At 36.8% G+C, this 16,780-nt stretch overlaps 1 protein-coding gene and 1 long non-coding RNA gene across 2 annotated transcripts; one reads left to right on the forward strand and one right to left on the reverse strand.

Moving 5' to 3' along the window:
- Positions 1-243: 243 nt before the first annotated feature.
- Positions 244-3,237, reverse strand: LOC148958260 (uncharacterized). The gene is made up of 2 exons (XR_016144717.1): positions 3,099-3,237; positions 244-681 (listed from the first exon to the last, which is right to left on the reverse strand). It is a non-coding gene; the product is annotated as an uncharacterized LOC148958260 (long non-coding RNA).
- On the forward strand, positions 3,126-15,529 carry LOC135682390 (uncharacterized). Its single transcript, XM_065197264.2, has 5 exons — positions 3,126-3,937; positions 8,617-9,038; positions 12,192-12,630; positions 12,880-13,580; positions 13,825-15,529. The coding sequence occupies exons 1-5, from the start codon at positions 3,465-3,467 to the stop codon at positions 14,025-14,027; spliced, it is 2,238 nt and encodes a 745-aa protein (XP_065053336.2). The 5' UTR covers positions 3,126-3,464; the 3' UTR covers positions 14,028-15,529.
- Positions 15,530-16,780: the final 1,251 nt, after the last annotated feature.

Below are 16,780 nucleotides of genomic sequence, written 5' to 3' on the forward strand. Positions count from 1 at the left end.
ACAGTTTAGAGCATAGTTGCAGCGAGGGTAAAGAACATCAACCGCCTTGAAGTGAACTCCTCGGGCTACCTTTTTATTATGTTTGGTTAATGTAGCTGTGTTGTGTTTGAAATAAAAATGAAAACTTACAATTTTCGTGGACGTGAAGGTTAACAGCAAATTGAAGATTTCTAAAACCAACATTTCTCAATGAAATGCTTTGCTTCCTCTGGCTACCTGCTTGGTTTTTTATTTTATTTTGATATTTTCTAGCTGTGTTTGAGATACAAATGAAAACTTTCAATTTTCGTTTATTAGATATTTGACTCGTGCTGCTCGCACCTTTTGTCGTGTTGTCTTGTATAAATTTTTAGCCTCTTTGACATATACTGGTTATTTAAATAAGCCATGCAACAGAGATGTGCCAATTAAGGTCTAGAATACTTTTCCATTCATATACCAATTTTCATACAAACTCTACACCTATTTATATTGAAGTAATTATGATTTATTATCATCATCATCATCTTCTAAAGGAAGGTTCAGAATAAACCGTCGTGGCTCTCCAGTTTCATTTATCCTGTGCCAATCTATATAACCGTACCATATCTCTTCCACCACCAACTTCTTTGTTGTTGACGCTTTATCTTTACCTTGTTGTAACTTTTTGTCTTCCTATTGCTCTCTTCCCATAGACCATTCCTAGAGATAAATCACTGCTATATCCTTTCCTCTTACTATGTGATTTATTTTGCCAATTATCAAATTAAGGACATCAATGTCATGAAAAGTGTAGTACCATAATTTTGTAAGCACTTTCAAATGTAAAACGATAGGCTGTTTTTGTTATTAAAAATTGATTTTTCAACAAACTTTTGTTTAGGTGCCTTGATCCTCCCCAGACTTGTATACTTTATCATGTTGTGTATTTACTTCCTCGCGAGTCAACCCTAGTTAACTTATTCATACTTGATAAAGAAATTCCTTCGTTATCTGCAGAGTGAGAGTGGAAGCAGTGAACAGTTTCCACTCAATTTTATTTTATTTTTTTGCAGCGTTCCAAATTTGGTTTGCAGCTTTTGACGAAATATGTAATTACTATATATAAAATGAACAATAAAACTTATAATGTCAAATATAATATTTGAAATTATAACATAAATGGCAAACGATAAAATTGAACGTTCGCTTCTCTGTCGAAATAGGCTAGAACTGCATGGAAATTTCTAATTTTGTTTGTAAATGTTTGCCATTTATCCTATATCTTCCCTAAAGAAAATAAACGCGAATTGAATCATAAGGAGAAATTGAAACAGAATCTACTAAAGAAATTGAAGCCAGCAAAAAAATTTTTTTGGTTGTTGGAATTAATAGAACTATTTTATACGAACATGTGGATAGAAATACACATTCTGTTCGTGTTTGCGTGTTTTAATCTGCTGAGTATTTGAAAAAAAAATTTCTCCATTAAAAGGCATCTATGAACCAAGAAAATCCCTTTTAGATAATCCTCCTCTTCCCACCACAAGCTAGAAGCAAAAATAGCGCCCTGTTTTGAATAATTACCCACTTTCTTCAATAAAATTTGCTTACATTTCCTTTATTTAATTCTCAGTGTCGTGTGCTTGATGACTGACTGAAATGCTTTTTAAGTGTTCAAAAGCCTAGATTTACAGTTCCCTCTACAGTTCCCAAAACATTTATTTCCAACCAAAATTTGTTGGCCTATTATAATACGTTGATAACGCAGCGATCTTATAGCAATTTTCGCTTAAATTCCTCAGAAATTCTTTACAAAATGCATCCAGTAAAATTATAAAGTATGCTAGGATAGATTAAAGAACTGATTTACAACCCCTAACTGTTCGAGTCGGCTGAAAAACTTAAAAAGGGTGGGTATCAGGGTTTCAATTTACACAAGGATATCGTTAATTTTTGAGACACTATCGTTGTCCCGAGACAAAAAAAAGGAAGAAGGCAAGACCAGAGAAAAGAAGAACTCTTGCGTACCCGTGATATATGAAGAGATTATAAGGTAAATAATTTAATAATATTACTCTAGAAAAGCTCTCTATTTCAAAATATCTCTCCAAATCCCAAACTTTTTCCTCTGACTCTGACGCTAGCTTTACCCAATTTTCCTGTAATTTTTATTATCCGTGACTACTTTTTGCTTAGGGCTCAAGGCGTCCTTGTGTGTTTGAAAATGAGGAAAAAAACTTGAGGGAAAAGGACTTTACTGAAAATTTTCTGTTTGCAAAAAACTGAAGTATCTTGATAATTACAACACTTTCCAGTTGTTTGTGTGACTTATTTTTCTTCGCTTAACATGATTTTATTGAAAGGTTATTATCCTATAAATACTGTATATTTTCCCACAACTGCTCTGTAACAGGAGAAATCTTCAACAGCAAAAATATCCTAGCAAAGTTGTAATATTGTCATCTTCCTTTCTCCGCTGCAATATTATCATATCTGCGCTGCAATTTATTAGAAGCTTCTTATCACTGACCAGAGGATTTATTGTATTGCGGTTTGACTGAAAAACGCGTGTTGATACAATCGGCATGTTAATATTTTGATAAGATAGAAAATTATAATTATTCTAAAGATACGAAAGCCAAGCGTGCCAAATCTAAACATCTTCGCGCAATTTTTTTTGTTCGAACATGTCCAAAAGGCCGAGCAAGTCCTGGTGCTCCCCTTTAAGGCGATTGTTTTATTTCCGAATTCCACGTGCTCAACGATTTACATTACGTTTATATCACGTGGTCGTTTCAACCGAGGCTAGTACTTTTCCCAGAACACATGGCCTCGTCGAGTAAAAATCCCGTTTATTCGCAGGCTAATCGTGAAAGGGGGTTGGTGTGAGTCAATTTTCTAGGTTATTTGGAGCCAATTTCGAGAAATTTATAAAATCTAACTTTTAAAAAATGTAAAAAAGAACTAAAACGATACTTTTCGTAGAATTTTGACAGGCTCAAATCTTTAAGGGCCTGCTTAATCATAGTAATTTTGCAGCAGAGGTACTCTATAACTTAACTTGCTAAACACCCGGATTGCCTGCATCGTTATACCTGCAACCATTTCCTCAATGAAATTATAAATGAATGAATTACCTTGTAGGCGAGAGGTAGCTAGTTCATCACATTGAAAGAAGTAGAGGGTCCGTTGTATGACCTCTCGTGAATATTACTCTAAAAAATAATCCCAAGAAACAACTCTATGTCAAGGGTCGGAATGAAGGATTAAAGTAATATTTCTCTGCAGGTAGAATTCCACTCAGGATCGTATAAATAGAGCTAGCTCTGAGAGATCGGGAGATCACGTACAAGTCAAGACAAACACATGCTTGCTGAAGAACATTCTTGAATTTCTTTGAGAAGAAGTTTGAAAGCACCTGTGGAAAAACCTGTTTTCCAATTCGCTGAGACTGCAGTGCCCTATTAACATTCCCAGTTTTCGTTTAACTACTGTAAGAAAAGATGACAACAACAGTTGTCGTAAACGATGTAAAAAAGGGGAAGACAGAAGCAAAATCGGCCAAAACAAAATGTTGCACCGTCGAAGGACAAATTGGTTGTCTGCGTTACAATTTCAATCCCGTAGTGACTTTGCTGTCTGCTGTTATAATATGGTCGATGGTTGTATGGTGCATAAGTTACCCAGAATCTTCGAAGAAACAGATGTCTATTTGGAAGGACTGGATAACTAAAACTTGGACTTGGTTTTACATTGGTACACAGAATATCTGGATTGTGTTTGTTCTAATACTGTATTTTTCAAAATATTCCAGTTTGAAACTTGGAAAAGATGATGAGAAACCAGAATACAACGATGCGACATATTTCACGATGTTGTTTGCCGCTGGTGTTGGCATTGGACTGTTCTACTTCGGTGTTGCTGAGCCAATTTTTCATTACGAACCAGGTCCGAATGGAAACAGATTTTGGGGCAGGTAAACTTCCAATCTATCATTTTCGAAACGTATGCGTGACCAAGTTGAATTGACTTGTCATCGATTCAACACGATTCATCCCAGGAACTTTCTTTGTAGCCCGACGGCGCCTCAATGTAAATACTTCTTAAAGTTGATTCTAAATACAAGATTCTGATAAAAGCCCCCTTTCTATTAGGATTTTTACCATCCTTTATCGTCAACAAAAATGCAAGTACAGAAAAGGCTAGCTGATTTTTAGACGACGTATTAGTTAACGACTGGTGGCAAGCAGTTAAGTTTCAGCTTGAAAAATATAGCGATTTAAGTTGCACATGTTTTCTATCTTTATTTCACAACAAAAATTCATTTAGCGAATTTACACAAAACTCATAATTTTAATCAAGTCAATCCGTAGGACACATTTTGCACAGCCGTCTCCTTTGAAATCAATTGTCATTATCGAAAATGGGTCTATTCAGGAATGCAAATGAAATACCACATTTGGTATTGGAAAGGCACGCCAGACTTCGTTTGTTTAATGCTAAATTGCTTGTCCAAAAGAATAGAATTGGATTTGCTGGCATGACGATTTTGAAAGCTAATTGGAATAACTGATGCGCGCAAAAACTGGTATGCATACGTCAATTTCTTTTCAAACTATTTAGCATCCTTTCAACAAACACAAACAAAGTTTTTCGCATGGCTAACGCCCGCTTTAATCGATAAAACAAAATGAGACCTAATTCAGTCGTGTTTCTCAAATACAGAGAGGCGGTCAATACTTCACAACATGTCTAGCCAAGAGGATTTTGCGCTGCACGCTGCGTGCGCCTCTTGGCCGTGGTTGACGCGCGGTTTATGTTAACCAGCCCTGCTATAACGCTGCAGGGTGAATATCCGCTTAGGGCAAGAAAAATGTCTACATCCCAGGTGACTGCTAACCGTATCTCCATAGAGGATTTCATATGTTTTGATATTTTAATTTAGCTGCTGAGAGTTGCAGGCGCTATACAGTTCGTGTGTGAATCATTGGCGGCGCTTATGGAGCCCCAAAAAGGTTTTTAACAAATAAAGAAAAAAATAAAGAAAAGAGGAAGAAGAAAAGAATACATAATGCAACGAATCCTTTTGGTGACCTAATTTCGGGGGTGACCTAATTAAAAGGTTTTGCCCCAGGGCTTTAAAGTCTAGAATGCCATATACCGTAATGAATTCCATTCTGTGTGAATGGAATCAATTAAACATAAGAAAAGTGTATCTAAATAAATAAAACGTAGAAAGTTATAAGCAATTGAAAGAATAGTTCTTTTTCGCACATTTAAGTTTCATGCCCATACTTGTCATGTCCATGTTTTCAGACGCCATTTTACATACATGTCAAAATATATCCTGAAATCTTTTACAAAATCGTTGCAAGAAAATGACTGCAAGAACTACTCTAAAATGTAATCTAAGGGGCGTGGTTTCAAAAAAATTTTTGGCGACGCTACCAATGTCTCAATAGCAATAACGAGTCCCCATCAAATGCATCTGGTCCCAATTGAACTAATCTCCATGCAGAGAGAAGCCAGAGTATGGCGTGCTTTTGCTTACTTAGGGACACCAACAGCCTAAATTGCAGGTGTGCAAAAATCATCCGGAAATACCAGACGAGCTAGAACTATCATTTTTTCAAGTTTTATAGCGAAATTATATAGTTTTTGTGATCGCCCTCGGCGATCATCTTGGGTGCGCCATGGTCTCAATACTGGAGGAGAAGGATGGTTAAGTAAGGGGCTATTTTTTGGGAACAACTAAAAAAGAAACTCGAAAAACATACATCTACCAAAACTGATAGTCTTAAGTTATTTGCGTGGAGGGTACAACCTGAAAGGGCCAGTTATAGACATGCCTGGAAAAGAAAATTAACTTGAAGGATTTTTGAACTTGAATTTTATGACATCTTGTTTGACTCTAAAAAACCGTCAAGAGCCCTAACAATCAGATCATGCTCACGCAACATTTGAAGAGGTATTCAGTTATTTTTTAATTTCATATTTCATACTGGGAACCAAAGTTCTTTCATATTTCAAGACTTAAAAACCTAAATATTTATATTTTCATTCCGAAGAGCTCATTTTTTTCATATTTCAAACACTCGTTATAGGGCCTCTCTGGTGTTTATGTTGATGATAATCCAATTACAAGTTAAAAACTTGCAGAGTTTCACAGCCAAGTGCCGAGTCTGTTGGCAGGCTAGCGGTTTTCTTAGCTTGACGAATCTGTCGTGCGACGTCTTCGAGTACACATGGAAAAGTAGTCTAGTTGTATGTTGTATGAAACAGCTCAACTTCCTTCAAAAATCATTTTAACGTATAAGCGTATAAAAAAGTCGCCTTGTCGCTAAAGGCGCGTTTTTTCACCGACAGGTTTGGAAAGCGAAACAAAAAGCTAATCGGATAATTTAACGTATTTCTTCGCTGAGCGTGAGCAAGATCACATTTGAATCCCGCATCAGAATCTCCATTTGATATTGCTTATTCATTGTTTCTATCGAAGAAAGGCGTCTTGCACTGAAGTGTGAAGTAGAACAGGTGGCCCGGTCCCCAGCCTGTCAGTAATTTTACATACATTTTCCCAGGAGTGCATATTAAAGATTAATGAATTACGCAATCAAGTCTTCAAAGCCCTTTCTGCTCTGAATGCATTGTTTCATTTGAATCCATCAATAATTGATGATTAAAGAGCCATTGTCATCCAGACCCCTTTGCGGGCGCGGTTGAATTTCTGATTATCTAAAATCAATTTTGTCTTGAATGCCCCATAAAGAAATATAGCAAAAAATTTGTTTATTTGTAATGGATGGGGATAGTTGTCGAGCAATCCCTCGTGGTCCTCTTAACTGTTCAATTTTTTTATACGAGGTCGGATGTACCTACCTTGGGAGAAATGAATGTTATGAGAGAATCAGTTTTTGCTAACAAACACAGGCAAATTAAAGATTGTGACTCATAATCTTTTGTTTCTCAAAAAGTGAGGGGCATTGCTCCCCATGTAATACTCTGACATTCAACATCTTAAAACAGTTTAGTTAGGGCCGTTTTTTACGTCGAGCCGAGCCGTGCCGTGCCATGCCGTGCCGTGCCGAACCTTACAAGCGCATCATAACGTAGACACAGCACATAGCTGGTGGCGATAACCGCCACCGTTCTACTGCGAGAGCTGTGAATATTCTATCGAAACAAAAACGCAGAGGAAAGTCTTAAGTATGTTATGTTTGATAATCGCCATTTTGTACTCAATTGAATAAAGTAATAAAGTCGCTGTTTGCTCGGAAACACAAGCAAATTTGTGGACAAATAACTCAGTTGAAAGATTTAAGAAGGTTTTTTAGAGTTAACAGAGTGACTTTATGTATATCCTTTTAGCCATTGATATGTTGCGCATGCGCTGGTGGAGATTCCGCATGGAACGGCGCGGCGACTTCAGCACGGCTGTATAAAACCATCCAGTACCACTTATCGTACGACACGGTTTTTTAATAAGCCTAATTTTGGACGGGGACGTGCTAATTTGGTTAAAAAATTTGACTAAAAATGTATGGGGCCAAGTCTTCTTACCCCTTTTATTGCAGCTTTAATACTACTTGCTTCGCAAAAAAGTGGGAGGGGCATGGCCACCCCGGTCCCTCCAGTGGCACGGGCCCTCCAATATCATCAAGCAAATTTTGCATGTCCTTTGCCCCAAAATCTGAATATTACAAATATTTCATATGTTCATTTCTAATTGGACATTCACTTTGTTAATGTCAAATCTCCCTTTCAATAATTTTGCAATACTTTCCCAAAATGGTATCCACAATTCTTCATGTTTCTTCAAATGGTACCCAGAGTTCTGCACATATTTAAAAAACTGATACCGATAATTCCGCTTTTTTCAGAAAAAAGATACCCTTAAATAATAGTACATTACCGTGCCTTCAAACATGTTAAGGTACCCCCCTGAGACATCAATCCTTCTAGCTCCCCCTGCTCTCCCTAAACATCTCATTTTGTATTCAGCAAAACTAGAAGCATGAATTGAGTTAGTTACTTACATTCTAGCTACAATGATGTATTACAACTGTAAAGGGTGTTCTTGGGGTGTTTGGGAAGTGTTCAGTCTTTTAGAAGCCCTGCAATTTGTATGATTACATGATTGTATGATTATTTGATTATATGAGTCACAACAGCAGGAATCTTTATCTCAAGTGACAAAAAGTAATCCTTACAAAATGGAAAAGGCAGTGGTGCTCAATGTCGCTAATTTTTGAAAAGCAGGTGGTGAAAATGTGCACCTTGTTTCGTCTAGGCAAGCAACGAGGCTCAGGCCTGCAATCATGTGCCTCAAACTAAGAGGCATTCATTTACTACAGTAGAATAACAGAATAGGCATTTTATCTTAAACATAATTGCGTTTAAAAATAACCCATTTTTTAGTAAACCTCCGGTGTCTGATCATCGAATGACCTTTAGGTGATCTGTTATTTCCCATTTCTGTTCATTTCATGACTTTTTGGAAGCCCAAACCCCCTAACCTTTCAAAAACTTTCGAAAACTCACTGCCTTATATGCCTGTTTTCCCTAAGCTGTTTTGTACTTTTCTTTGACTTAAGCAAATTTCTTGTTTGCAATGCTTATTTAATCTTTGGTGATTATTTTTGTTGATATTTTTCTTAGGGGGAATGACAATCAACGCAGTCAAGATGCTATTAACCTCACATACTTCCATTGGGGCCTTCATGCATGGATTGTTTACACAATTGTTGCACTTCTGCTTTCTTTCCTTGCATACCGCAAAGATCTGCCAATGACAATGAGATCATGCTTTCAACCACTTCTTGGTGACAAAGTTTTTGGTTTCCTTGGGGACTGCATTGATATCTTGTCTGTTGTTGCCACCATGTTTGGTGTTTGCACAAGTCTTGGTCTTGGTGTCATTCAACTCAATACAGGAATAAATCGGATAAATCGCAATATAGATGTGTCTGTTCACAACCAGATCATCATTATCTGGGGTGTAACAGCTGTGGCAACATTCTCTGTTGTCAGTGGTGTAAAGCTTGGTATAAGACGTCTAAGCGAAATATGTTTTGCAGTAGGTGAGTTTGCCAGTACATTTTCATGTTATTTCGGCTAAAGAAAGTAGTTAGCAAATCTGGTTAAGTAGAAGTTGCAAATTCACCTTTACTTTTGTGACAGGCAAAGTAATCTTATTTTTTAAAGAAAATACTATTTGCACATGTCTTTTTAACTGGATTTGCCATAAAAGATTAAAGAGATATCTTAACAGCAATTGTAATTTCGCCAATGGTAGAGTTAGTTCAGCATTATTGAATTTTTAAGATTTATGACATTGACATTTTAGGGAAATTTTTACAGTAGACTCTGGTTATAGTCACATAGACCCCCATTATAGTCACACCAAATTTTGCTTGAAAATTTATGATTTTAAACAGAGTATAACTGTGAGGGGAGCTAGATTGAATAGTTTTGCATATTTGGGTCTAAATTTGTTTTGACTGTAACTGGTAATGTGACTTAAAATGGAGTGACTATAAGAGGAGTCAACTTTATCAGGGAATGAGGTTACAATCAGTTACTTTTGTGTTCTACTGTGACCAGTAATTGCTCCATTAGAATTCGCCAAACAAAATTTTCCCCTGGAAGCCCCAAAAAGCATGCCAATTTCAAGATAATGCTGGGAGAACCAGATCAAATCTTTTCTGATCAATATTAGAATCACAATTTTGTTCCCTTTTACATATTTGTTATGAATTTCAGCACTATATGCTGTCATTGAAAGCCTTGTTACACTTGTGGTTGCAGGTCCCTAGTTAAAAGTGGAGATGTCATAAATCCAATTTCAGTAATGCTGTTTACTTCAAGGGGTTTATTGTAAATATTGTTCTTTGTCTTGTTCATTGATCAATCATCTGCTAACTCTTAAAGTAAAAACACCAGGTGGTCTTGAAGAACTTGCAACATTTGAAAAAATGATGCTACATCAATGTAGTAAAACATTAATTATCTCAAACATACACTAAAGTGCATAAGCAAACTTCCTTGTAAATGTATTAAGCTTGAAACATGTTTACAATAAAAATCTAAAGAATTATAGGCTGACTTTAAGCCATTCATTCTCACTGATACAAATGGTTTGCAATGTTCTTCAAGCTTGCTTAAGTAACGGTGTTTTAGTTAAATTCTTTGCCAAAAAGTCTTTTTGCATTACAGAGGTTAGTGTCACCCAGGTGTTCTGTTGGAGGTGAAGTAGCAGATTAGACCATCAGCACCTCTGTGGAGCCGACACTGGCAATTGGCCATTGAAGCTCCGCCCTGTGAGTGTCCGCGATAAGCAGTCTGCATATTTTATACAAATTAGAGAAACAATCAAGCCCTGTTTGTCCAAAATTCAACTCAGAGCTCTCTGTTTTCTAAAAACGCCCTAGCAAAAAACTATGACATTGATATTTTAGAAATATTTTGGATTGCGTATATATTTATATGGAGGCTTATTTTAAGCTGGAATACAAACATAAATCAAAATTGGGGGACAAAAGGAAATATTTTTTCTGTATTTGCTTTCCAAGTGATGATGTTGGAGTTGATCAATTTGATCATGGCATTTGACCAAATATAAGACAGTAATAAGGAACTTCTGATAAAAGTAAATGGCATACAAATAATTTCTCTTTGCAGACAGCTTTCAACCGAGCTGCAAAACTTTGACGCTTTTGAGCTGTTTCCAACGATAGGTAAACGTTTGTGGTATAATACCATTTTAGTTGACAAATGATATGTTTCCGTCTTTGATTGTCCTGTGATTGTGTTAGTAACCAGAACAGTTGGTGAAGGATTAAAGTTATTTTGTCATGCAACTAGTGGAAGGCAGGCCTGCCGAAAGATTTTCTGGGGCCTGGGGCAAAAAGAAAGAAAGAGCCCATTATGACGTCATGAAAATTGTAATTGCTCTTGATATTGTTAAGAACTTTTCAAAACTTTTGGGAGCTGTGTCAGCTCGGGGTAATCTGCCCCCTGCCCCCCTCTCGGCAGGCCCCGAGGATGGGTCATTAAAGTTTCAAGTCCTTTTCAGTTTGAAGATAGCATGGAACAGCAGAACATAAGCATACCCACATGTACTTTTTAAATCGCGACTAGATATGAATTTCTGTTACCTTTGGCCATTATCTGACATTCTTATTTTCTGAAGAGTGTCTTTAAAACCATTTAATCACACTTTCTGCTTTACCTTGCTAGCTTCAGATTTTGCAGTTGCGCAAGTTTATTTAATTGTATTACTCTGATAAACGCTTTCGCCCCCATGTTATTGGGAGAAAGTATGATGATGCTTTTAACGAAGCAAAATTTGTCAACAATATTATTGTCCAAAATTTGCTTTGTTTATCACACCCTAATAAGAAAGCATTAGTTATATCCGTGTCGTTTCCGAGTATTACAAATGTTGTTTTAATAGTTTTTTTTATTTGGTTATTGTTGCTTTTTCAAGAAATTGAGCATTACTAATGTAAACTGTATTCAGTATTAAATTGCTTTTAGTTGTCTTCTTGCTTTTGGCTTGATACAAACGGGCTTCTGACTGACTAGTTTTACCATGAATCTGAAAGTTGCTGGTCTAGAATATGTCATTTTGATGTCTCTATTTAAGCACAAAATTGGTTGTAATTTTGTTCAAAACTACGATCATTTCCTTCTAGTTTCCACACTCTTTGGTACTATTCCTTTTTTATTTTCCAGCTTTCTTATGTTCTTAGGCTATGTATTAAGGAGTCACATTGATTGATTCAACGTATCAAGTCTTTCAAAATTCCAGCAATGTAGCAGAGATGCAAGCATGTTTGCATTCATTTGATTTAAACCGAAAAAAGAGTCAAATTTGTGAGAAAGTGGTTGTGTTGTCAATACTGTAGTCTTCGTTAGGATTTATTAGTTTTCTATAACATTTTTTGCCAATCTCAACCAGGGAAGCGTGCACTCGAAGAGGGAAAGGGACAGAGGGCTTTGAAAGAGGCAAAATGATAGTTAAACGAATTTGCAAGGGAGGGGGGCCACTGCTCCCCTTGGCATATGCGTCGTTTATTTCAAGCATCAGTTTATTTTCTTACGAACTAACCTCTATCCATTAAATCACAGAAGGTTTATATACAAATATATATTATTTTTTTAAATTGTTGATATTTCATTGTTCATTTGATATCTTTATCGATAACTGAAAGAATTCTTTTTGCTTCTAGGCATGTTAATCATGCTTATTGTGCTGTTTCATGACAACACTTGGTATATCCTCAACCTTTACACCCAAAGCTGCGGGTATTATCTTCAAAATGTCATACAGCTTGGATTTCATACTGATGCATTTGCTCAGCTTGGCAACGCTCTTGATGGCAGAGAAAATCCCGAATGGATGGACAGTTGGACCATCTTTTATTGGGGCTGGTGGATTGCCTGGTCACCATTTGTTGGAATGTTCATTGCTAAAATTTCTCGTGGAAGGACCATTAAAGAATTCATCACATACACGCTTACTGTTCCGATGTTGTACACATTTCTTTGGTTAACAATTTTCGGTGGAAGTGGTATTTTGATGGAAAGGACAGCTGCGAAATTGGGAATAAACTGCTCTTCTACTCTTGGAGGTACCAATGCTACGGAGGGATTAAATGGAATTTATAGGTAATGTATGACACATCTCTTTATTTTAGATTTGTTATCAATTATTTTTGGGCGTAGACATCTGGGTGCTAAAGAAAGACAGGTACATCCTCAAAAATTGTTTAACAAGTATTTAACAAAGTACCGTAAAAGTGCTAGCTTTTGCTAGTTCCATGTAATATGCTTGGCTTGATATGTGGTTTCTTTTGTTAGTTGTTGATATACCCAGTCACATCCAATCAAACGTGATATTTAGTTTTCTTTTTACAGGTTATCTTGCCGATCAAAAGAAGATATGTGGTTCGATGTTATGGGCCAGTATGGTGACTTGGGTGGGTTCTTATCAATCTTGTCACTCATAGGCATTGTCTTGTATTTTGTGACAAGCTCTGACAGTGGTTCATTGGTCATAGATTGCCTCTCTGCTAACGGCAACCCTGATCCACCAATCCTTCAGCGTATTTTCTGGGCTCTTACCGAAGGTGCTTGTGCCACAGCATTGTTAACAGCTGGCGGAAAGCAAGCATTGGATGCCTTGCAAACTGCTGCCATAGTATCAGGCTTGCCATACACCGTTGTCATGAACTTCTTGTGTGTTGCACTTTGGCGTGCTGTCAAGGAGGAGGCTGGCGATTATGATCCTAAAGAATCCCAATTAACCATGGGCATTTTTGACATTGACAGTCTAGAGAGGCTCCGCAAAATGATAATTTCTATAATCGCTCCTTGGTACTATATGGGTAAGACAGCAGCAAAACTGTACAACGGAAAGGCAATAGGCTACATTATATTCATGGGACTGCTTTTCAACCTCTGGATTGTGTTGTTAGTCGTTGAGCTGCGCATCAAAGGAATCTCATATGTTGCCTGGGCTATTTTCATTATCTTCATTGGATACCTCGCTGCTGTCCGTATTAATGTAAGAGAGAAATTTGCCATTGGAGGAAACATGGCTGAGGATTTCTTTGCAGGTTTGTCGTTTTGTGTACAAAAGCCTAATTATGTTAAATTCAGTTTACAAAAATAGTCTGTAACATAGTGCTGAATTAACCGTCTTGTTATTGGTAGCATCACGGCTTATATTTCCGCAAATTTACAGATCTCAACAGCAACACAGGATAGTGAACTTTAAATGTCCCATGGTCTATTTAAAAAGTTGTTCAAAGAAAATTTCCTCTTCATTTAGTTCTCATCAAATTGTTATTGCTTCAACAGTTCTTCTACTCTACCCATTGGCTGTCGTTCAAATGGAAGACCAAGTTTTCAAAGGAAGAGTGCCGTATAGAAACGGCCGATTGAGTTTAAGAGACGATGCAGACGATGCAGGCGACGCTGAAATGCCCCTCTCTGAATCTGACAGCAACAGTAGCTCGAGGTCGTCAGAATTAGATGAAAAATGTAGCATAACTGCTGTCTGAGAACTTCATTCGTAGAAGTTTCTTTTGGGAGTTACCTTGTATCGTGACGCGCCCGCCCTGCAATATACCACATTAATAGGTGATGGGTATCGATTTTGAAGATTAGAGTAAGAAAATATGGCTTTCCAAGACACTTAGCATTGACTAATGAAAGTCATGAAAACCTGGAGAAAAAAGAAGAAGCATTCAGACGACTTTATCTAGCTGTAAACTAAGAATAGGCCTACCATCCCTAGACATAACGTCCGTGTCACCATTGATTTTTTTATATGCAATATATAATTATATTTTTAACTGACTGGATGAACTGTAAGAACTCCTACTGATTCTTTTTCTCAAAACAGACACAACTTGCCCCCTCCTAAAGAATAACTATTTGAGTTTCCATTGTGAGATCTCAAATATTTGATCTCAGGATATGTTGTTATTGTCATTTAATGATTTTTCACTCCATGATCGCATGGGTACCCTTGTTAATTTCTCATTCTCTGAAAGACATTTATACATGCATATACATCGTTGTTAATTTCTGCTGTTTATAATGCTGTTCAGAATTGCTGTCAAAATTAGCAATACATGAACCATTGCTAGTTTCTAAACCAAGTCACGAGATAAATTTCAAGTAATTAGATTGATGAAGTAAAATGATGTATGATTTCTTACATCTATTTTTGTTATTTTAAGTGTTTTTATTATTTCTACACACATCACATAAGCAATCGTGAATCAATTACATTTGAATATAACGCCATCGCATGCACAAAACTTAAAAAATTTATAGAGCTGGAATTTTGCACGCTTGTAAGACGAAAGTTGCTTTTCAAGCTGTGATTCCGCTAACAGAAGACTTGCCTAAAAACATTTTCATTAAATTTTGAAAGATTTTATTACTTTTTGAAAGATCCAAAAGGCGCTACCCTGAGACTCCTACCTCTGTGAGCCCCACAATACCTAAGCCGCCCACCCCTAAAATCATACCCCTTAGAATCCCGTCCCCTAAGATTCTTAATGCAAACATTCTCTCCTAAGAACCACCACTAGGTACGCCGGAGCCGGCAGAGGGGGATGAGGGGGCTGTACTATTACATCAAGGTTACATAATTGTGGCAAGCTACCATAAGAGTTTGGCAGCCTCTCTAGAGCCCAACCTGCTCCATAATGTGTTCCGGTTTCTCTGACCACCCTTATGTCCCAAACCGTTAAGACCTCCACCCTTTACTATGTCAAAGTGCAATGTGTATACTAACACCAAATCGATCTTCAGTACAAAACAATCCTACTATGTTTTGCATCTACTTCTTTTTTACCTTAATAAGAGGATTGCGTCGTTCTGGCTTTTAATGCTGTTGGGCATTACACATTTGACAGAACAGTTATTCACTTTGTTTTACTTAACATTATGTTGTGTGAATATGGATAATTCGTTAGTAAATGCAGAGTCTCTGTAGTTGTTGTTGTTATAGTTACATAATACAAATGACTAACTTGCTTGTCAAATGTGATGTGTTTTGCGTTTCTCTTGCTCAAATTCTAGAAGAGTGACGTCATTTTTTCAAGGTTCTGATGAAATCTCGAAGACAGTAAGATTAGAGGTTCAAAGCCATTTTCAACCAAGTCAAATTGAGTTTCCTATGCTGCAATTTTTCCGACTTTGTTTTCTAAATCGAGAGTGCTCAAAGTTTTCCCTGTAAATTTTCACCTGAAATTTATATGTTTTGGGATCCTGAAACCTCAAAGTCCTGTCATTGAATATTTTTTGCTACTGATGAAAATTTCAGGTGAAGTTTATGCTACAAAAACTGTGTTGCAAGATACAAAGCAAAACTATAACACTACACTTGTATTTACAATTGTGTATTCAACTGTTACTTAGCTGGATGTAGTTGGGAAAATTGGGAAGGCGAGAGAATTGTCTCACTTAAAAAGTTATTTACAATTCAAGAAGGGTATGGAAAAGACCACGATCAAAATAGAAACTCGTATTGCCTCCGTTGTCGAAGGAGCTCTTAAGGTTACGGTAAACACTTTCTGGATTAAAGCATCCATTTTTCAATTTTTTCACACTCTAGTTGCCGAACTTTCAAGGCACACAATGATACCATGTTTGAAACTAACAGAAATGTTGAAAATGAAAAAAATGCCATGTAAACGAAAGTTTCCATAATTTCTTTATCAAAATTTTTAGTTGAGGTCTAGAAATCTCTTGACCTTTAAGCCGACTATCGTTGATTTGGTTGTGGTCGCATGTCTCATTAGAATATTAAATGGCACATCCGTGGATCCCATGTACGGCTGTGATAGGGTCTAGCTTCAAGGGGAGGAGGAATTTTAAAAATCGGAGACACGCTTTGGTAGCTTAGGATCTCCTCTTTCTGTCGATATAAGTCAGATTTTGTTACCTCGAACGCAAGGGTGCAAAATAGCTTTTGAAGGTGGTACACTCTTTTAAGCCATAAACTTGCCTGGAAAGCATCATTTTACAATATTCCCCAATAATTTTGATATGGCTAGAATAACCCAATTCTTGTGCATCGAATGATATATAGTTAAATCCAATTCCGTTAATAGTTTGGCTTTTAGAGAGAAATCCAGATATTGCTTCAGAAACTTTTACCGTAACCTTAAGGGCTTCACACATCCTAAAATATCTTATTCAATCTCGAAAAAATTTCCTGTTCTACAACTTGCAGCAAAAAGTGAAAATCTTATTCCCTTTTATATAGGAGTAACCCTCTTGGGGGCCTTTTCTTGCC

This window comes from Rhopilema esculentum, chromosome 16 (genome assembly GCF_057945365.1).
Source record: "Rhopilema esculentum isolate cy_ngs chromosome 16, ASM5794536v1, whole genome shotgun sequence".
NCBI classification, from domain to species: Eukaryota; Metazoa; Cnidaria; class Scyphozoa; order Rhizostomeae; family Rhizostomatidae; genus Rhopilema; species Rhopilema esculentum.

Excerpts from the sequence above, each read along its gene's own strand:
- LOC135682390 (XM_065197264.2), top strand. The coding sequence starts at position 3,465 with ATGACAACAACAGTTGTCGTAAACGATGTAAAAAAGGGGAAGACAGAA. Across the intron at positions 3,938-8,616 it reads GGAAACAGATTTTGGGGCAG|GGGGAATGACAATCAACGCA; the intron begins GTAAACTTCCAA and ends TATTTTTCTTAG. Across the intron at positions 13,581-13,824 it reads GGCTGAGGATTTCTTTGCAG|TTCTTCTACTCTACCCATTG; the intron begins GTTTGTCGTTTT and ends TTGCTTCAACAG.